The 22693-nt window shown below is 35.4% G+C and overlaps 1 protein-coding gene and 1 pseudogene across 2 annotated transcripts; one reads left to right on the top strand and one right to left on the bottom strand.

Moving 5' to 3' along the window:
* Positions 1-1542: 1542 nt before the first annotated feature.
* LOC125656321 (E3 ubiquitin-protein ligase TRIM71-like) lies at positions 1543-3209 on the top strand (annotated as a pseudogene).
* A 5000-nt stretch (positions 3210-8209) lies between these two features.
* Positions 8210-17259, bottom strand: LOC130048474 (uncharacterized). Of its 2 annotated transcripts, none has more exons than XM_056145262.1 (4): positions 16929-17259; positions 16546-16567; positions 11539-11733; positions 8210-10653 (listed from the first exon to the last, which is right to left on the bottom strand). In XM_056145262.1, exons 1-4 carry the CDS (start codon positions 17256-17258, stop codon positions 10439-10441), a joined length of 762 nt encoding a protein of 253 aa, XP_056001237.1. In that variant the 5' UTR covers position 17259; the 3' UTR covers positions 8210-10438. The 2 variants fall into 2 exon arrangements, with proteins under 2 accessions (XP_056001237.1, XP_056001238.1); XM_056145263.1 differs by having other exon boundaries at positions 8210-10278.
* Between the last annotated feature and the right edge of the window lie 5434 nt (positions 17260-22693).

Raw genomic sequence — 22693 nt, 5'->3', positions numbered from 1 at the left:
AATGTATGAACAATAAACATATTTAACTTATTGATAACTATCATTCTAATTCTTTTCAAATTTGGTATGAAACATATTTGGAACAAAGGGAACATAAATTTCAGGATTTCTGCACCCCTGGGGCTTATGGGGCAGGGCAAAAACTGCCCAAAAATGACCAATTTTCACAAATCTTCTCAAAAACCACACACATGTAAGAAAAACTAAATGTATAGTGATGTAGAGCAGGACGGCCTCCACCAAAATTGTAAATATCATGATCACCGGGATAGGGGTTCTGACCCCAGGGCAGGGCCAAACTTGTTATATAGTGTTTATGTGTAAAACACTCAAATAACATTTTCTTTAGTGCTATTGATACTAAATTGAAACTAAATGGATAGAACAGGTAGTCTTTTACCAAAATTGTCAATTTGATTTTCCCCAGAGTAAGGGTTTTGACCTCAGGGTGGGGCAAAATTTAGTATATATAGTATTCATATGTAAGTTTGCTGATACTCTATAAAATCTAAATGCATACTTAGGAATAGCAGAAAAGGATGTACACTGTACAAAAAATGGTGAATTTCACAACCCAGGGTTATGACTTTAGGATGAGTCCAAATCAGTCATATCTTTTGATGTTTCAATGTTAATACACCTGTTATTTAAAGCCTTTCATCAGTGTATGCACCTTTGAGGGCAGTGAAGTTTTAAGAACACATCTTGTTTTATAATGTTGCTGAACATTAGAATTTAGCTTAGATATTCAGAACAGGAATTTTTTTCTAGATTCCATAGCCCATGGGAGTAGTGATAGTTTTTCACAAGTATTCAGGTGACCGATAAGGCCTGTGGGCCTCTAGGTTGTTTTTTTTTTTTAAATTCACATCACCAATCATTATCTGAAGCTACATAATACAAGCACATTTGACTGTGATAGGGGGTTTTCCATTCGTGATTGCTTAGACATAATTTGTCACCCACACCTAAATTTTGATTATTCTCTTTCTGATATGAGCTCTGTTTGGTTTTATTGGCTCATCTAAGTCAGCTACAGTATTCTGCTCACCCATCGTCTGTCTGTAAACTATTCACATTTTCATCTTCTCTAGTCATGTGGGGATCACGGTTAGAATAAGTCCTCAATAAACCTTCCTTGTCGTAAGAGTAACTGAATGGGGTGATCCTTTGGATGAGACCACAAAAACCGAGGTCCCGTGTCACAGCCTGTGTGGCATGATAATGAACCCTCCATGCTCAAAGGCCATGTAAGCGTCGGGCATGAGCCTAAATTTTGCTGCCCTTCACCAGCAATGGTTACCTCTTCATATGAGTGAAAAATTCTTGAGAGGGACGTTAAACAATATAAAATGTACAATTTTGGTGATCCAGGATCACATCCTCCACTCCCAAACTTTTGAAAACTTACTGAATCCACCCCTGAGTTTTACACTATATAAAATCTTCTGTTGTTTAATCACACTTATTTTACAACTTTCCTGCCTTAATTTCATGAATGAGTATGTTATCATTGATTGTATAATTACAGTGAGACATATGATGGCCACACCCTACCCCCAGGCACAGGAGGTCATCACCTGTGACCTTTGTGTCAAGTCTACCCAGCAGTTCTGTAACAACTGTCAACTGTTTGTGTGTGGACTGTGTTAGTAAACACGTGGACAAGTTCAAGTACCAACAACATGACATCGTTCATTTCAAAGATAGAAAGATAGAACTTGTTTTTCCTGAGTGTGAATTTCACTCCAACCAGAGATGCGAGGTTCATTGCCAACAATGTAATGTTCCAGTTTGCCTGACCTGTATAGTTGGTCTCCATAATGGACACAAAGTCAAGCACATGCCGGAAATATTCAATGACAAGAAACAGGAGATTCAAAAGGAAACCAAAGAAATAGAATCCATCATTATTCCACAGTATAAGAAGAAAAATGAAGAAACAGAAATCAAAATATCCATTATAATGGCCGAATTTGATGAAATGGAAAAAGAAAAGCACAGAAAATCCTGGCACCAAGAAGTTGACACCATTTTCAATGACCTCGGTTCTTTGATGAAGTCCATAAAGGAAAATCTCCTGGCCGCTCTAAACTTTCACCAATCCAAATTAAAAAATTAAATTCCAGACATGACCCAAACAGTTCAACAAAACAAGGAAATTCTGAAGTCAAACAATGTGTCTGCAGTCACTAACTACCAATCCAAACTCGAGGAACACAGAAACTTGCCTACAGATATTGATGTCAAACTGCCATCACTCAAAAGCAACACAGTCCAAGGGAGATAACTCAGTCTGGAATTAGGAGAATACAAGGCTAGCCTGACACAGACAACACTGTTCAGTCTGACAGAGGAAGTCTCAAATTCATCTTTACAAAAGCTGTTAGACCAAGCCAAATCAATTACAACCATTCCTACTGAAGTTGATCTTCTACACCATGTTGCCTGTGTGGGAGTTGATGAAGCCTGGGTTAGTGGTGAAGATAAAAACATAAAACGTGTTGACATACACGGGTCTGTACGGGACACTGTCACCACCACATGTAAAACCTGGCCTGGTGACATCACAGTGACCAGACAGGGAGAACTGGTATACAGTGTTTGTAAAAATAGAACTGTGAACATTGTCAGACACGGGAGAACAGAGACACTGATAACCACACCATGGGGCTGGTGTCCAGGTCTACAGAGTATGCTGTACTAAGTCACGGGACATCCTGGTCAGTATGTATACTACTGATAAAAGCCAACGTAAAATTGTCCGTTATCAGGGACACACAGTGACACAGGAAATAGATGGAGATGAAGATGGAGAACCAATCTATAAAGGAGGAAAATACCAACTGTCTGTGGTTGAGAACAACAATGGAGACATTTGTGCCTCTGATTGTAATGCTAAGGCATTGATCGTGTGGACAGGTCAGGAAGAGTCCGATTCAGATACGACGGTACACCAGCCAGGAGGAAGAAGTCATTCAATCCTAAACATATAGTGACAGACTCCATGAGTCATGTCATTGTCACAGATTACAACAATGCCTGTCTACACATCCTGGATCAGAACGGACAGTTTCTGAGATGTTTGGACACTTGTGGACTAGATACACCTATAGGACTGAGTGTGGACAGTGAGGGGAGGTTGTGGGTAGGGTTACTTCATTCAGGAGAAGTGAAAGTGATTCAGTACATGAAATAAACACATAATATCACATACAGACATAAGATAAGTGCTTTTGATGATATTTACACAACAATGGTTACTTCATACAAAATGCATTTAGTCAGAGTTGTTTTGTTGAACATTTTAGACATAGAACATTGATATTTTTGTCCCCCACCGAAACCCGGAAGGGGACATGGAAATACCAGTGTCCGTCCATCCCACTTCACTTTGTGGACGCAACTCCTCAGAAACCGCTCAACGGATTTTGTTCATATTTTGTAGGATTGTTAGTCACCATGTGTAGTTAATCATATTGCGCTGCTATTTTCATTCGACAATTTTTACAGGAGTTATGGGACTTTGTTGAATTTATACATGCTACACTATAGGAACACTTTGTGGACGCAACTCCCCAGAAACAGCTCAGTGGATTTTGTTCATATTTTGTAGGATTGTTAGTCACCATGTGTAGTTGGTCATATTATGCCGCCATTTTTATTCGACAATTTTTACAGGAGTTATAGGACTTTGTTGAATTTGTACGTGCTACACTATAGGAACACTTTGTGGACGCAACTCCCCCAAAACCGCTTACTGGATTTCATTCAAATTTTGTAGGATTCTTAGTCACGATATGTAGTTGATCATACTGCGCCGTCATTTTGATTCGCTAAATTTTACAGGAGTTATGGAACTTTGTTGAATTTGTACATGCTACACTATATAAACACTATGTGGACGCAACTCCTCAGAAACCCCTCAACGGTTTTTGTTCAAATTTTGTAGGATGGTTAGTCACAATATGTAGTTGATCATATTGCACCATCATTTTGATTCCATAAATTTTACAAGAGTTATGGAACTTTGTTGAATTTGTACATGCTACACTATAGAAGCACTTTGTGGACGCAACTTCTCCGAAATTTTGTTCAAATTTTGTAGGATTTTTAGTCACCATGTGTAGATGATCATATTGCACCGTCATTTTGATTCTACAAATTTTAGTACAGGAGTTATGGGACTTTTGTGCTTCAACTTTTTTTTGCAGCGGAGGGGGACATGGCTACGTGTAGCAATCTTGTCGAAATAGGGGCCAGTTTGTTGTTTTCTTCTTCTAATTCTAGCCTAGGGTGTCAATATGGCTAGTGGTTTTTTTTTCAAATTCTGGATATGTGAATAAAGGTCACACCACTGCAACCAGTCCAGGAGAATGCATGTATATACACTATGTGGTATATATTAGCGGGGTTTTTTTTTATTGCTTTGATTAAGTACTTATCCTGAAGTACCATACAATTAACTGAAGGTGAATTTGACCTATGTTTTACTAACATTCCCAATCCCGAGTTTGATGAGTTGTGGCATGTTGTAAAACATGGAGTGAGTGGGAGATGAAAGACCTGGATAATTCACTGATTACAAGACAGGTCTCCTTCCCTCCGTGTAAACAAAACATACCAGGCCTCATACAATGTTTCATTTCTTGCTTTTCTTCCAATTTCAGAAATCTTGACATTTATGTAGAGTTTTTAGTAAGCGGGCTTATGTATACATTTTTGTATAATGATTTAAAAGAGAATTTAATTGTTTTCAAACTTGATTGATTTTTCAGAAATAGGGTTTGTTTGTAAATGCATAGTAACATCATGAAATTGTATGACTGTATTTTTTGAAATTGAAAAAGAAATTCATGGAATTCAAATGTAAAATTTTGCAAGAGAATATTGCAGTATAATTTATAATATGATTATAATAGTTTAAAGGACATAAGCAAACTGTGTTATAAGGACATAAAGTGGTGTTGAGGAAGTATGCACCCTTGTAACATGGTTGATATAATTAGCTTCATTCCCTTAATCAATCTAAGGATAATGTAGAAAAGTGTCCGGTTTATTTCAGTTTGTTGACATTCTTCAATTGGAGTCTTTACAGGAGAGAGAGATAAAGAAATAGAGGAGGGATAGAGAGAGGAGAGAAAAAAGAAAAGAGGGGGGAGAGAAAAGAGATATACTAGAAAGAAAGATTGAAAAGAGGGAAGAGAGATAAGAGAAATACTAGAAAGAAAGAGGGGGAAATGGAAAAGAGGAAGAGAGATAGAAAAATGACAGAGAAAGGAGAGAAAAAAGAGGAGAGAAAGAAAGATAGGAGAGAGAAAGAGAGGAGAGAGAAAGACAGTATTGAGAAAAATAAAGAAAGATGAGAGAAAGAAAGACAGAAGAGAGAGAAAGACAGACAGACGTTGATAGGAGAAAGACAAGGGAGAAAGAGAGAGAAGAGAGACAGGAGAGAGAAAGACAGAATGATATATGCTCTCGATTATTTTATATGACCTTTTTTTATCTTTCCAAAATGATAAAAATATGTTTTGTTTGCAAATAAGAAAATCAGACTTGGAGTCCAAATTTCGCTCTGCATGGTTTAATAAAAAAAATTTATGAAAAATGAAAACGCTATTTGTTAATATTTTTGTTCAAATCTACGGATAGAAAATATCAATTAGAGGAAACATATATCGGAGAAATATATATTAAAAGAACATTGAAATGAAATGGTCAAAATTTAGAAATATTGCGATTTTTCAAATTTGAACAAACCCTGATCGGCATTATAAAAAAAAAGTAGTCGTATAGAACATCGTTACATTGTAATCAGAAAACTACATCCCCTTGATGTAAATTAGTTTATAGATTAAATTAATTTATAAAGGAAACTAATTCATAATGAAAAGTGCATACAATTAGTAATACTGTAGAAGTACTTTTTTCCGCGCGGTCTTAATTTACGCTATGTACGCGGTCACAAATTTTCCACGGAAATTTATCCCAGCGTACTTAAAGTAAATGAAAGACATTAAGTGGCAATCTAAGAAATCCGCCCAATTTTCTACCTGCGGAATAAACAGAAATTGTGATTCCGTGGACTTATGAACCCGTGGAAAAAAGTACGTTTACAGTAATATATTTCTATTAATTTTGATCGGGAACGATACTTTCATCTCTCGTTTGCTTCAAATAGAACAAGATATGTTTTGTAAAACATTTGCCCCCATGGTGCAAATTGGAAAGGGTTATACACATGCATCATTTAATTGATAGTAGTGCCAAACCAATTCAAGATATTGAGCAGACAAAATCTGCCTATGTCCAGAGTGGATTTGCCATGTCACCTAAAAATCAGATCGGTTTATCTACTCCTTATTCTGTAGCAGTGTACCAAGTTTGGTGTTAATCAAACAAATTATTCTTAAGATATAGGAGATAATATATTACTATGTTCAGTTTGACCACAAAACCATTAGGGTTCATTTATTTAAGATGTACCAGTGTACCAAGTTTGATGTCTGTCAATCAAAGAGTTCTCAAGATATTGAGTAGACGGTATATTCCTATGTTCAGTTTGATCCTTTTGACCCTTGATCGTTGACCTCAAAATCAATAGCGGTCATCTACGTCTAACGATGTACCAGTGTACCAAGTTTGACCAAGTCTGTCGAGCAATAGGTTCTCAAGACATTGAGCAGACAGTATATTCCCATGTCCAGTTTGACCCTTGAACTTTGACAACGAGACCTTAAAATCAATAGGGGTAATCTATTCCAAAAAATGTACCAGTGTATCAAGTTTGATGTCTGTCAAGCAGAGGGTTCTCAAGATATTGAGTCGACGGTATATTCCTATGTTCAGTTTGACCTTTGACAATGCGACCTCAAAATCAATAGGGGTCAAATGCTGTTTGACGTGTTTCATACCGATTGTTAGACTGTTCTTGACACACTGATTTTGACTGCGGATAACTCATTACCTAATAGGGATCACGGCGGGTGTGACCGGCCAACAGGGGATGCTCACTCCTCCTAGGCACCTGATCTCACATCTGGTCTGTCCAGGGGTCCGTCTTTGCCCAACTATCTATTTTGTATTGCCTATGGGATTTATGAGATTGAGCCGTGCTCACTGTTCGTTATCTTCACCTTTCATGGTCTATATCTAGCCACTAATACTATAAAGTTTGTTTGTACTTTAACAATTTGGTTGTAGAGGTATAATTGTAGAAAAGGTGACGATAACGAACAGTGAGCAATCTCACAACTCCTATAAGCAATACAAAATAGATAGTTGGACAAACACGGACCCCTGGACACACCAGTGGTGGGATCAGGTGCCTAGGAGGAGTAAGCATTACATTTCCACCGGCCACACCCGCCGTGAGCCCTATATCCTGATCAGGTAAACGGAGTTATCCGAAGTCAGAATCAGTGCGCCAAGAACGGCCTAACAATCGCTATGAAACACGTCAGACAGCAATTGAGCCAATTGTAGGTTGTATTGACGATCTAGCTCGTTATAACGACCTTAGCATTTTCGTAATGCTTACTTCAATAGAGACTGTTGAAACCCCTGTACCATCAACTTGTTTGTCAGTAGCTTGCCTCGATTTAATAACTGACCATACGCAGAAGAAGCTCTTGCGTATCGAATCAGTTGAGAGATATAAACACCATATGCAGGTGATAATGGAATATTGCTGCATAAATATGGGAAGTTGACGATGGAGAAGCTGAAATCATCCCGTTTGTCATACAGTTGAGTTATCAGTTTGCCGTTAATGTCTACTTTCAATAAAATATCTAAGTATGAAGCAGAAGTGGACGACTCTGTGGTGTCTGTTATTTCGAGCTAACAGGGATATATCGAATCGACATATGAATGAGTTATTATTGATAATAGATAAAACGTCGTCGATATATCTAAATGTCGAATTGAAGGAAGGCACAGGTTATAGACTTGAGTTTTAAACACAATGTAATACAAAACTGGTCTTTCTTTTGACGAAAAGGTTTGCCTATGTTGATGGCGTTACTCCTTATTTCAGTAAAAATGACTAGTTATCTAGTTTAGCCATTTTTTGATTATGCCTTATTTATTATTGTCATTAGAATTGTTTCTTAACAAATACATGAAGAACGACACACTTCATGGAACGAGGTACATTGTGACGGAAAGCTTTAAAGTCGTAAGATAATAATCATAATTCAAACATTTTCTACTGCTTTAATATAATGAAAACAAATATGTACATAACAACAAATGGAGCACATCACAGTAAATTTTCAAATTGATGGTGAAATGCAGAAAACAACTGTTGAATAAAATGTAATAACTTTAAATTACAAACAAGGGCGGAGATTGGGTCATCCTAATTTGCCAGGAGAAACAATGATATACTCTATAAAATTACAATGGTATTAAGTCTAGCATTACACTTAATTATTAAACGTCTGCTCATATTTTCATCGTTGTTTCTTCTATCTTCAGGGATTTCATATGGACAACTCACCGGGAAAAGAATATATTACAGAACAAATATACATACGGCATAGTGAAGTAATGTACACTGTAAATATCAATATTACAAACATAACTATTGTAAAAATGCTCGTGTGAGTGTGTGGACAAATTCAATAACACACCAGATTGTGCATTGCTGACATCGACTTTACAACTGCGTTGTGTATTAACACAATTTATCTCCTCCCAAAAGACTAAACAACTAAGAAGTGGCAAAAAATGATTCATAAAACAACATAAGGTAACAACAGCAGAACATGCAAGGTTGTTTTCTTGAAAGAAAGTGGTTATAATCGAATTTAGTGCAGCGGTTAGCTGTCAAAAGATTTCACTTGGTGACACAAGCACCACATGAATGTTCCTTGTCTAGTAATTAGATAGCGTTGTCCATTCATTTTTTCCGCCATTTTCAAGATGGCCATCATGATTTTCAAAATGGTGTATTTTTTCTTATTGCTCGTAGGGGTTTTTCAATTTCTTAGGTACTGTTTTGAAATATTCAATCAATATTTCGTCCCATAAACACTTAAAATCTCATATCATTTACATGTATATACACACTGCGCATCCGCTAAAATACAGATCATAACTGTTTTATCAGACTAAAAGAAAATTAGCGTTCCATGACTTTGGTAGTCTGGTGTTTCGGTTATGTTTAGTCCAGAATTTACACTGCATATTTTTCTATTTTCGCCCTAAATACTATCCACGTAGACATCACAGCCCCTGGATATTTATCCTCAAATGATTTCGTGTTAGAGATGTAATGTGGGGAAGGATAATGACATTGGTAGAATCATCAAAGGTCCGACTTTTCCCAGGTTACTTCGCGTTTACTAAAGACAAACCGTCGATAACCAAAGAATCAACCAATCAATAACATTTTGGAGTTTGAAGTATTCAAACATACGATACTTGATTCATCATTACCTTTGACTGCTAATTTCAATATTTCATTTGGAATTTCAGTTTCTACAACATTTTTCGGAACTAGAATAAATAAAATTTTGACAATCCTCTTCTAATGGATTTTTCCATTTGCGACATAGTACCCAAAAGCCGAATAAGCTAATCACGAAAACTCTTCTGAGCAGAATCGGTATCTTCATGATGTTTTCCTTTGTTTTCAAAGACAGTGCTACAGACTCATCTATTAGTCTGCTGATTTTGGTCCAACCACAAACAGCGTCTGAATGCGGCTTGAGCTTCAGTTAAGTTAATTCATACCCCATCACCTTTAACAAAAACATTGTCGTGCTCACGGGGTTTGCCAATAGTAATGTTTGAAAACTTTTTTTACTAACAGTAAAATTTTATTTCTTGAATTTTTCAGATATTTCCAAATGTCTTGTTTCTAGTGAAGACTGATTTCTAAGATGAATCGGTAGACATCGGACATAATTAATGTGATGTACGGTTAAAAAATTGAAACTTATGATAGGGAATCCCTGTAAAGCATGCAAGCTAATTCCCGGTAAGACTTAATACAAAAGATAGGAAAAGGAGTTCCATATTTAGAATGGTGATGCAAAAATAGATTTGTGAGATTTTTCGTCTTGATTGGAACACCAAGAAAAATAACCATCTACTTTTATGGCAGCAGGATTAGTTTTATCAATCACACTCTGGCATGCCTCTTTTATCAATTCATATCATCAAAAGGCAGAGATCTTGCTTTGTTTCGGCGAAGTTAGAAACTGTGAGAAAGAACTCAGGAGTTCCACGATATACGGTGTCTGCTTCAAATAATGATGTTAACCGTACCTGAAGAAAAAGAAACAGAGTAAAATACAATATAATCTCAAGCTTTGTTTTGGGGAACATAATTAGCGGAGTGTGATCCTGCTGTTCTGTGTTAAATTGGATCGAATTATAATATCAGGAAAATAAATGATCTGTGTGGTTAAGATCTAGTACAGGAAATCTAAGGATAAGCAAACACTTCCACTTCACATAAATTAAGGATCTCAGTTTGTCCTTCCTTTAATTGAATCGTGATTGTGACAGTGTTGGCGATGATTCCGCTTTTGCATAAAAACAGAATACGGTCTCCAACGACTGATGGACCAGGGTAAAAGCCACACGGATAATCTATTCCATTTCCGGTGACATTCACATAGAGATCATGCAGTCTATCACCTGTACAGGAGAAAAAGATCGTGTCTATTGAATGAATATTTTACTCCAGATATGTAAAAAGAATGGATGCGTTTCTGGGACTGATTATGCAAGAATTAGGAATGTGACGTATTTCAGGGAAACTTCTATATGGACTTCTTAATAACGCTATCATTTACTGGATAGATATTCCACAGAATAAGAGGAAAATGAAACATGTTATCGTAAAATTCTAAAATCGGTCTGTTATGTTGTGAGTTCTTAATAAATGAAATTCAGGCAACAGGAATCTATCAAACGCATGGAATCTATCAAACGCATGGGTCCTTGATGTTTCTTTGTATTGACTTTAAATGTAACAACTTTTAAGAAATGTCACATTCAGAAAGATAATCAACGCAACTACGCTATATATATATATATATATATATATATATATATATATATTTATATATAAATTTACTAAATGTTTGAGTTAGAATTGTTTGGAATCCACATTTGATTTACATTACTTGTGGCATACTTTGTGGAACTACGTGTATTTTCGTGAGGAACAAATATAAAGAATTGGTAGAACATTTACTGGATCCAGCAATGTACAGTTTATCTCTGTTACGGATTTAGTGAAGTTTAGGAATACAGTATTGGTACGGTAACTTATATTCATACATTCCATTGATTGGGATATTAAATGTGTTTAACACCGAAGAATGATTTTGACAAAGTAAAATGTTGTTTTCATGCATGTACACATATTCTGATTAATGATTGGTTATTCATGGCATCTAAAAATAAATTGATGGTTATTGAAAAGAAGAAACAACTAAGTTGTATTTCCATTGTATTTTATCTCTTTTTTAATTTTTTTTAATGAAACAACAATGTCAACATATATGTATATCGTACCATAGTCGTCCTGTCTGTTGTACAGTAACACTTTCCAAACCGTAGTGTTTCTTTTCAAACCGATTCTTAGCCATGGCGCTCTTTCTGATTTAGTGGCTGCTATCTGAGACCATTTACATAATGTGATACCATCTACTGCGTGTTCTTCAATGTATCTGCTATTAAAAACTGTACTCAATTTGCCGGTTTCTGCAACTGAAGAAATTAGAAAATCTTAGAAATTAGAAAATCTTAGAAATAAAGAAAATCTTAGAACTTGTTTTTATCAGAAATAAGAAACAAACCCATCAGTGTAAATATTTTTAAACGAAATATTTATAAAACAAAACAAGAAAACAAAGCACATGTTTTGCGTTAGAAGTGATATAAGGAAAGGAAACAGTCTAAAGGAGCCATGTCTAGTTCTAGATATACTTCTCATTGATTTCGAATATTTCTAAGAACGCTATGATATGGACATCACACTTATATTTCAGATGAAGATTTGATTCATGTAAATCGTACATACATATGTCGATCGTTGTGCACTAATCCATGTGCAGTTGTAAGTGGCACAAAAGTTTGACCTACACATTGCTTCCAATGTCATATCAGTAACGTTTCTGTGTTGGACGTACGTCTACCATGTCGTGACTACCGTGACACGGGTTATTCGTTCCTAAAGTATCATCTCTTTCTTAGCGATGGAATATTTACTACATTTCCCAAAAGTCTGAAATCTTACGCGGCCTCCGGGATCGAGAATCTAAAACTGGCCAAAAACTTTCACACTGCATGACTATAGCGATCTGTGTAACACCAGTTAACAATGATAACAAGCTACCGTATAACGGACATTTTCTGCGTTTGGAAGTTTTTGGCTGGTTGGTTGTATATTGTTTAAAATCCCGTTTGAGAATTTTTCACTCATATGGAGACGTCACCATTGCCGGTGAAGGGCTGCAAAAGTTAAGCCTATGCTCGCCACTTATGACCTTTGAGCAGGAAGGGATCTTTATCGTACCTGTTTCTATATTCATATGGAGAATTTATTCAAAAACTTCTACGTGAGAAGAAACAATCTCTTGCTGTGTCCTTCGATTCGACATTGTGATGTATCGAAGACGTTTTCTCTATTAACAATAATAACTTTTGTTCATATGTCGATTCGATATATCCCTGTGAGATCGAAATAAAATACACCACAGAGTAGTCCACATCTGTTTCATACCTAGATATTTTATTGAAAGTAGACATTAATGACAAACTGACAACTCAGCTGTATGACAAACGGGATAATTTCAGTTTCTCCATCGTCAACTTCCCATATTTATGTTGCAATGTTCCATCATCACCGGTATATGGTTTTTATATATCTCAACTGATTCGATACGCAAGAGCTTCTACTGCGTATGGTCAGTTTTCAAATTGAGGCAAGCTACTGACAAACAAGTTGATGGTACAGAGGTTACAACAGTCTCGATTGAAGTCAGCATTTTGCAAATTCTATGGTCCTTATAACGATCTAGTTCGTCAATACAACCTATCATTGGGTCAAATGCTGTCTGATGTGTTTCATACCGATTATCAGGCCGTTCTCGGCACTCTGATTTTCACTACGGAAAACTTCGTCTACCTGATCAGGACATAGGCCTCACGGCGGGTGTGACTGGTCGACAGGGAATGCTTACTCCTCTTAGGTATATGATCCCACCTCTGGTGTGTCCAGGGGTCCGTGTTTGCCCAGCTATTTATTTTGTATTGCTTTTTGGAGTTATGAGATTGATCACTATTCGTTATCTTTACCTTTCCTTACGACCCCTGGGTCTAGGCCTCTGCTGGTGAACTCTTAGTCCCCGAGGGTCTCTACAGCCCAGTAGCAAAGTAATTCGTTACTAGCTTGAAAATACGGATGTATATTTAATTGCTGTGATAAGATTTAGAAATTCTTTTCAAAATTAAGGATTATCTCCCTCATGCATACTTCTGATCCTAAGACGAATTTGGCTCCAGCCTTTGATATTCTGTTTTTCCTTTTAGTTCTTACAAGTTTATTGTTATTTCAGATTTCCAAAATTTCGGCTTGAGCATTACTAAAGAGAGTTTATTTCTCGAAATCTGCATCTGGTGCATTAAAATGGGTACCGTATCAGTTTTACATTACGACCCCTGCGTCGAGCCCTCTGCTGGTGGACTGTTAGTCCCCGAGGGTCTCTACAACCCAGTAGCTAAGTACTTCGTTACTAGCTTGAAAATAAGGATGCATATTTAATTGCTGTTATAAAATTTAGAACTTCATTTCAAAATTAAGTATTACCTCCCTCACGCATAGCTCTTATCCTTAGACGAATTTGACTCCACTTTTTTTGGCACACTGTTTTTCTCTATAATAGCTCTAAAACTTCATTGTTATTTCGGATTTCAAACATTTCGCTTGAGCATCACTGAAGAGACAATATTTGTCGAAATACGCATCGGGTGCATCAAAATTGGTACTGTATAAGTTTAACATTATGACCCCTGGGTCGAGGCCTCTGCTGGTGGAGAGTAGCTAAATACTTCGTTACTAGCTTGAAAATACGGAAGTATATTTAATTGCTGTTATAAAATTTAGAAATTCATTTCAAAATTAAAGATTATCTCCCTCACGCATAGCTCTTATCCTTAGACGAATTTTACATATCACAATTCTGTCTATCTCTTAATTTTGTATTCTTTATAGGATTTAGGAGATTGATCATTGCTTGTTATTATTTTGTAGAAAGTGTGAAAATCGATTGGGGGCAATTGAAAAATGAAAATCATGTGATTCCATTTTTGTCTGAAAAAGAATGCGTAATATATTTTCATAGTTTTCTATAAATTATTGAGACAATTACAACAACTCCAAAACGTCATATGTTTGAAAGTGCTACAAATGTGTTCTATCTTACTTATATTGGTCTACAAAATACAATCACGATTGAAATTTCACCATATTTATGCATTTCATATCAGAGTGCGGTTGTAATTAAAATTTAGAAACAAAATATAAAGAATTTAAATTTGCCATTGGTAGATAATTTAGATACATACAACCAGCACATGTATTGGTACATGTATATTGGTGACGTGAAATCATCACATCCATTGGCCCATAGTTGAGTTAGATTCCCTCAGGTAGTTTAATTATCCTTTAGGTAGAATTATTTATTCATTCATCTATTTAGTTGATTTCCTTGTATATCTATTTATCTCGCTAATTCATTTCTGGATTGTTTTTCTTTCCATATTGTTCCGTGACAGGTTCTTGTCGACTGACTAGTGTAATGGCAATGCACAAATATACTCGCTCTTGAGAATATGTTTCAGTCCTGCCTGACCAGCTTTTTTATTGTATGTGTTCTGGATATCTTTATTAAATTCCTGTCTTTGAGAATAGACTGTGTTTTTAATGTGTCTTGGAATATACAAATTGCACTCGAATTTCACATGTAACAGCACTCAGAATTGAATGTGTATATGTTACAAACCATTTGGTTTTCAGTTTGAATAATTGAGCAAAGAATCCAAAATTATGCAAATCGAATAATCATAATTTCATGACGATATGTTTTTTCCATCTATTTCTGATATTCTAAAAAAAAATGCTTTGGTTGTTCCAAAGTGTTTTGTTTCTTGCCTTCGTAAGTCATTAAAATACATAGGACAATTCAAACTTTGTTTTATTTCATAATTTTTATTTATGTATTTATTAATTGTTTTTAAAAAAATATTATCATATTGAATATATTTCATGTTTAATCGACCCCCAGAGAGACACAAATGATGCCGATAAATTAAAGCGTGCAAGTCATTTCTACCATTCGTGCAGACCAATCACAAAGCGGACAGCGTTTCTCGAAAATAGTTCCATGCCAACCGTTCAGCATTTCATGCAAGAATGGGCATTTCGACAAATAACTTCTCTTCAGTGATGCTCAAGCCAACATTTTGGATATTCGAAAAAAAAGTTGTGAGAGCTAAAAGAAAAACTAAAGTGCCAAAAAATGGAGCTAAATTCGTCCAAGGATAAAGCTATGCATGAGGGAGATAATCCTTAATTTTGAAGTAAATTTCTAAATTTTATCTCAGCAATTAAATATACATACGTATTTTCAAGCTAGTAACGAAATACGTAGCTACTGGGCTGTAGAGACCCTCGGGGACTAAAAGTCCACCAGTAGAGGCCTCGACGCAGGGGTCATAATGTAAAACTTATACGGTACCAATTTTGATGCACCAGATGCGCATTTCGACAAATAATGTCTCTTCAGTGATGCTCAAACCGAAATTATATATATATACATGTATATATATATATATATATATATATATATATATATAAATAGCATAAACAGTACACAAAATTAAAATTTTAACGCAAGCGCTTTTATTTTATAATCCTCAGGTGTTACATTTTAAAATAGTTTTGAAATGGCCTAACGTCATAAAGGCGTCCTATTATTTCACGTACATAACGACGTCATAAACGAATGAAGGGAAAAGGTTTTTCCCTTCATTCGTTTATGAACCTTTTCCCTTCATTCGTTTATGACGTCGTTATGTACGTGAAATGTTAAGATGCCTTTATGACATCAGGCCATTTCAAAACTATTCTAAAATGTAACGTCTGAGGACTTAAAAATTAAAGCGCTTGCGTTAAAATTTTAACTGTGTGTACTGTTTATTCTATTTCTTTTAATATTTTATACCGGACACTTTGAATTTTCAAAAAACACAAATTGGATATATATATATATATATATATATATATATATATATATATATATATATATATATATATAGTTTCCATGTCTCTCAACTGATTACATACGTGAGAATTGAAGGATACTGATTTGTGTTTCAGTAATCTAATTTGAAAATACCATTGACAGTGTTGTATTTCATGCTGATATAATAAAGATATATAAATTTTAAGAGAGAAATTTTAAAGATCTGCTATATCCAGATCTCTTAGATTGAATGACCATTGTTATATATACTTACTGTTTTCACCGTTTCCATCAACCTGTTAACAAAAAAGCAAATTATGAGACATACAATCCCAAGATATAATGTTACATGTGTAACAGTTTTAGATGTTTGCTCGTTCACGTGTCGTGGTTTTATTTTCATGTTTCGGCATGTACTTCTATTTTTTAAGATAAACTGTTTATTTGAATTTAGGAATGAAACAAAACTTAAAATATAGGATTCACAGCGGGTGTGACTAGTTGACAGGGGATGCTTACTCCTCCTTGGCACCTTATCCGACCTCTGGTATATCCAGGGCTCCGTGTTTCCCAACTCTTCATTTAGTATTACTTATAGAAGTTATGAGATTGGTCATAGCTCGTTATCTTCTCCTTTTATACAGTAATAATATTTACCATTTCCAAATATTTGCAACCAGGTTGTGTTTCTGCGTGATTACCCAGTTTCTTCCATTCACAGCAAACACGACACTTGAAGAGCTCGGCATTCAATTCACACACCTCTACTCCGATACAACGTTGATCATCACGACAAAAGTTGATACATTTTTTCATAGCATTTCCAAAAGATGTTCCATCGGCCGAGAAAATGGTTTGATAGACGTCAACAGAAAGCTTTCCGTTGAATTTTAAATGGAATTCCTTTCGAGAACATTGTTGACTGATAGCTTGTTGAATTGCAAAGACAAGACCGGCAAATTTTACTAGCATTGTCGTTTTGGACATTTGAAATCAGTACTGACGTAGTGAAAGACTAACAACAACAGTGTCATTCTGGGAGAGTAAACGAGTTATTCATGGGTATTTAACATCATATCCAGAATACATTGAGTTTTAAATATGCTAATTGGTATTCTCAATAATTGATGAATTTGAAAATAAAAATATAAAGATACCTCAAATGTCAAGTTAGTTTATCATGTAAATGAGACTTGGCGATCCCTAGTATTGATTAGAAAATAAATATGTCATGTTTGACAAGTAATGCATTCTATTTTCTCATAGAACATTCATCCTTTATTTATTTGAACATATTTTCCCTTTGTAGACATTACTTCTCAATAATACATTTCAATGGGATCTATGTGTATATTTTGGTATACCAGGACAGAGACATTGAAATCGATGCCAGCAGTTTGATAGAAGATAAAGGTAGTAAAAGGGACTGAATATTTCATTTTAATGATTAACCAATCCTTTAGATATTGTATTGTTGTTGGAGTAGGTAATATTTCCGATAGGAGCTTGTCTATAAAATTTGGGAAAGAAATACGTATCGCGGCACATTTTTGCAGAGTTTTATGAATGAAATATGTACCACGGTACATTTAGGAGAGTTTTACGAAAGAAGGGGGCATTGCATGGATTTGAAAGGAAATTACATAGCTCAATGGTGGCATCAATGGTCACATATTATAAAACTATTAGATATAATTATAAAACCGCAAAAACCACCATGCATGTATTCCATGCGTATTCAAACACACCATATCTGTAGATAACACAAGAGAAACATGTGTATTGTGTAATATATAATGACGTGTATCACGCACGGTTACTATACGTTGTACTAAGAGCACATTGTTTGTATGTGACACATGCACGGTACACATAAGGGTGTTGTGTATAATACTATTTGCACTAGATTATTCTAGAGAGTCTTGTTTACACCTGTGACCGAGATTGTTGTAGACTTACGCTATTTTCAGTAGAAAGATTAGGTAATGGTTGCATCATTGTCTTTCATGATTGTACTAGAATATTCATTCCTATTATATACACACTGAACTTCTTTTGATACACAAATCTCTGTTTAAACATTTTCTATGCATTTTGATTTTTATAGTGGGAACTACGATTTTGGAATTATTGTTTGTGTGTTTGTGTGTAGATTCTGTTTCGATTTATTGTTCAACTACTGAAGTTAGTATTTTGTATTGTTACAATTTTCTATTAATTATTAAGTGTAAATAAATATCATCAATTGATTAATTGTCTCTTGTTAGTAAATTCTGCTGCGCTATATTCTTGGTACACTGATTTTGACTACGGATAACTCCGTTTACCTGATCAGGATACAGGGCTCACAACGGGTGTGACCGGTCGACAGGGGATGCTTACTCCTCCTAGACACCTGATCCCACCTCTGTTGTGTCCAGGGGTCGTGTTTGCCCAACTATCTATTTTGTATTGCTTATAGGAGTTATGAGATTGATCACGTTTCGTTATCTTCACCTTTCATTAAGGGTTTGTTTTGACCCATAACAGGTGTAACATAGCTATATCATATGTTATCTGAAGGAAAATAAACATAGTATGCCGTGCATATCAATCATCAATCATCTTATGATAATGCATGTCATTTCAATTTTTGCTGATGGATGTTTCTACAAATATCAAAACATAATTTAACCAAAGGTGAGGAGAACGCCTTAAAAGCATTAACAACGATTGAACCTAGTATCATCAACGAAACAGAAAAAGACGGAACCATTGTGAATATGAACAAAGATTACTATGATGAAAATATAATGAATATGCTATCAAGCAGTGAATATTATTCGAAATTGACATAAAATCATAATAAAAAGATCATGCAAGCCGTGAATGATCTGTTAGTTAAATACTCCTAGGTTTTAACTACGAAAGAGGAAGATTATGAGATAAGGTTTGACTATTTAGAAAGTTGTGTTTATAAGTTACCTAAAATTCACAAATCTAACATAATCAAGGAAGCAATACAAAAGCTGAATTCTGAATATATCGTTTCTGAAAACCCCGCCAGATCTTACGCTTCGATTCTTGTAGGAGGGTCAGCAGCACTAAAACAACGTCTATGCAATATACTGGACATCATACCTAAATCTCTCTGCCAAAATGTTAAAAATTTCGTCCGCGACGACTTGAATTTTAGACTCAAACACTAAACTAGTCACCTTAGATATCGCAAACGTATATACAAATATAATAAAAAATCTAGGAAGCGATGCATTAGATTTTTTTTCTTGCAAATTGCAGAAATAAAATAGCATAAAGCTTTATTGAGGTTGCTTTGGTTGTATGTTGTTTAACGTCACTCTTGGGAATTTTTTCACTCATGTGGAGACGTCACCATTGCCGATAAATGGCTGCAAAATTTAAGCCTATGCGCGGCACTCACTCCTCTTAGGTACTTAATCCCACCTCTGGTATACTCAGGGGTTCGTGTTTGCCAAACTCTTAATTTTGTATTCTTTATAGGAGTTATGAGATTTATCACTGTTCGTTATCTTCACCTTTTTATGACGAAACGTCTCGAGTTCTTTCCAAATTAAAATTCATGAACCAAACATCATCCAAAGAACCTACATCCAATTTCAGAAAATCTAAAACATACGCAAGAAAATTTAAAGACCCGAGAAACATGTCCGTCTTTACATCAAGGGCTCTTTAATTTCAGCAGTAAGAGTAGAGATGGCTTATTATCTTGACATTGGTATAATGAATGATTACTGAAAAGGTTTTCATTAATGTGTTAAACTTCTAATGACATAGAAGGAAATGAGAAAACTGGATAAGACAATAATTATTCATGGGCAAAATCATACTGCATTCAAGCTTTAATGATTACTAGTACATAGTCGTGTGTCCAGGCGTGCGTATTTGTTATAGTCTTAAATGTGAGATTGATCGATATTCGTTATTTCCACGTTTTTATTCAGTTGCATCTTCTATCGTTTTGGTTTATGCACTGTGCATTGAGTGAAAGTGACACATAATACGTGTTATGCACACTACAAACAGGGGGCGTGGCTTTTCTTTCTCGCCCTTTTTTTCTGTATTGTTTTTATTTGTTTCTATTCTGTAAACCAAATGAATGTACATACATTTCTAATAAGTATCGGTCCGTGGGGATTAGGGTTAGAATAGGTCCTCAGTACCCCTTGCTTGTCGTAGAAGGCGACTAAATGGGGCGGTCCTTCGGATGAGACCGCAAAACCGAGGTCCCGTGTCACAGTAGGTGTGGCACGATAAAGATCGTTCCCAGCTCAAAGGTCATAAGAGCCGAGCATAGGCCGAAATTTTGCAGCCCTTCACAGGCAGGGGTGTTGCTAAAACGCGGAACAGAAGATGGAACGGAATTTAAGAATTAGAATGATTAATATAGATAAGATAACGCCAAAAATCGGTGGGATATTATTCATTTTGATTAAAATCAACAAATTTGGATATTGATTACAAGCGATAAAACAACTCTTAAAATTTTGCATCATAAATTAATTAAGCGAAACGTTTGTATAAAAATGTACAAAGGGTTTTATAAGAATTTTTAAATTTCGGCATTAACAGAGGTGTTAGCGAGCAGTGACACCTGTGGGTAGAGAATGAAAAGAACACACGTGGTTTATATGCCCCCCCCCCACCACCACCCCCACTCCCCCACCCCCACCACCACCCCCATCCCTCCGTGGCAAAACGTCATTAACGTAAATTTACATGTCTTCACACATAATACCGTGTATGTGTCTGTACAGAATGTGTGATATGCATAAAACAAAGAGATAATTCATGATCTTATTAAGTCAACAAGTTAAACATCTTGTGTTTGATTTATTATTTGTTGACTACCAGACAATGATTAATAATGAGATGACTTTTAATTCCATCCAAGCATAAATTCTGTGTTAGCTGTTTAGCTATTTCATATATTATGAAATAAATCTGTTAATATTCCTCTTACTATGGGTCGTAAACTTCACCCTAGTTTACATTGGGTCTGTTTAAATCTGTCTTTTTTGCTGTACATGTATCTCTTCAGTTTCAACACTTTCCCGCAGGATATCGGTAACTGTGCGAACTTTCACATACAATCATCCCAAATGAGGCAAACCTTTTTTCCACACCGGACTCGTTCGCTTTCAAATTTGATGTGATACATAAATGTATATTGTACCAGGTGTAGAACTAACTTCAAGTTCAGTTATCTTAAACATATGTAGTTCGATTAAAAGCATGTTTGATTTATAGAGACGATGTTTGGGAATTGTTCAAAACATTATTTTATCTTTTACAATGTTGTTTTCGGGGGTGGGGGTAACTTTTATTCATTGGATAGGCTCATAAAATCAGCCAGAATAAAGTAATAGACTTTTAAAGGGGTTCAATTAAAATTCAAGTCTTTTCAGTATGTTTATCTTATTTTTCTTTTTCATTTGTGAAACAACATACTGTCACAATCTGGGGGGGGGGGGGTATGTCAAAGTCAGGAAAAAGGATGGTAAAACAGGCGATTGCTTTATATTTTTATTAAAACTTACTGTGCAAAATATTAAGCAAACACCTGTTGGTACATTCATCCACAAAATACACCGTTTTGAAATACATAATAATGCATTAGTATGAGGTACATGTATTAATATGAAATGGTGGATTCTGAGGATGACTTCCTGTTCTCTCTGTAATTTCTGCTTCCCTTATTCATAATAAGCCTTTTGATTTTACAAAATGCTGACCTCCTCATAACATTATTGCATAAAATATTTTCCGTTTTCCGTTCCGTTCCGTTTTCCGTTCCGCGTTTTAGCGACACCCCACAGTCAGTGGTGACGTCTCCATATTCTCAAGAGGGACATTAAACAATGATCAATCAATCAATTTAATAAGTATCGCGCGCTCTATCAAAAGAGTTGTTACACACATTAATGAGGGGTGTTGCATAAACTATTAGATTGTTGAGTGTTTTACAATTTTGTTTTAATAGAAACATCAATTATAGTATAATTAAATCTAATCAATAACAGCAATTGGACTGAAAATAGTCATGAATAATTTGGTAGACGACAAAGTCATTGTGCTTCCATGATTCAAAAGTAATGCATTTTTCAGTGTTACGTGATGCATTAGATAAAGGCTGTCCTTATTGTCCCTGAACCACCTTTTCAATTTTCTAAAACTAGAAAAAAGACAAGCATTATCACAACTCTTACTACTCATAGACCTCTGCATCTCCGCAAACGAACTCTATCGGAAGTTTGTATCACGACCGATTAAAGTATATCTATCCTCGACCTACGGCACACTGAAATGCACGCTTTCGTTTTCCGAAATGTGATATTCTAACGAAATCGGTTTGATGTTTACATGGTGAAATGAATATCCGATATCTATTCTTATCAGGTGCG

This window comes from Ostrea edulis, chromosome 7, assembly GCF_947568905.1.
Source record: "Ostrea edulis chromosome 7, xbOstEdul1.1, whole genome shotgun sequence".
Taxonomy (NCBI): Eukaryota; Metazoa; Mollusca; class Bivalvia; order Ostreida; family Ostreidae; genus Ostrea; species Ostrea edulis.
The sequence above is the reverse complement of the archived record's forward strand: the minus strand, read 5'-3'. Positions and strand labels throughout refer to the sequence as shown.

What these genes read in the sequence shown, in the direction of transcription:
- LOC130048474 (XM_056145262.1), bottom strand. Translation starts at nt 17,258, where the DNA reads ATGTCCAAAACGACAATGCTAGTAAAATTTGCCGGTCTTGTCTTTGCA. An exon ending in GTTGCAAATATTTGGAAATG is followed by an intron (nt 16,568 to 16,928) that starts GTAAATATTATT and finishes TTTTGTTAACAG; the next exon opens with GTTGATGGAAACGGTGAAAA. An exon ending in TGATGGAAACGGTGAAAACA is followed by an intron (nt 11,734 to 16,545) that starts GTAAGTATATAT and finishes TAATTTCTTCAG; the next exon opens with TTGCAGAAACCGGCAAATTG.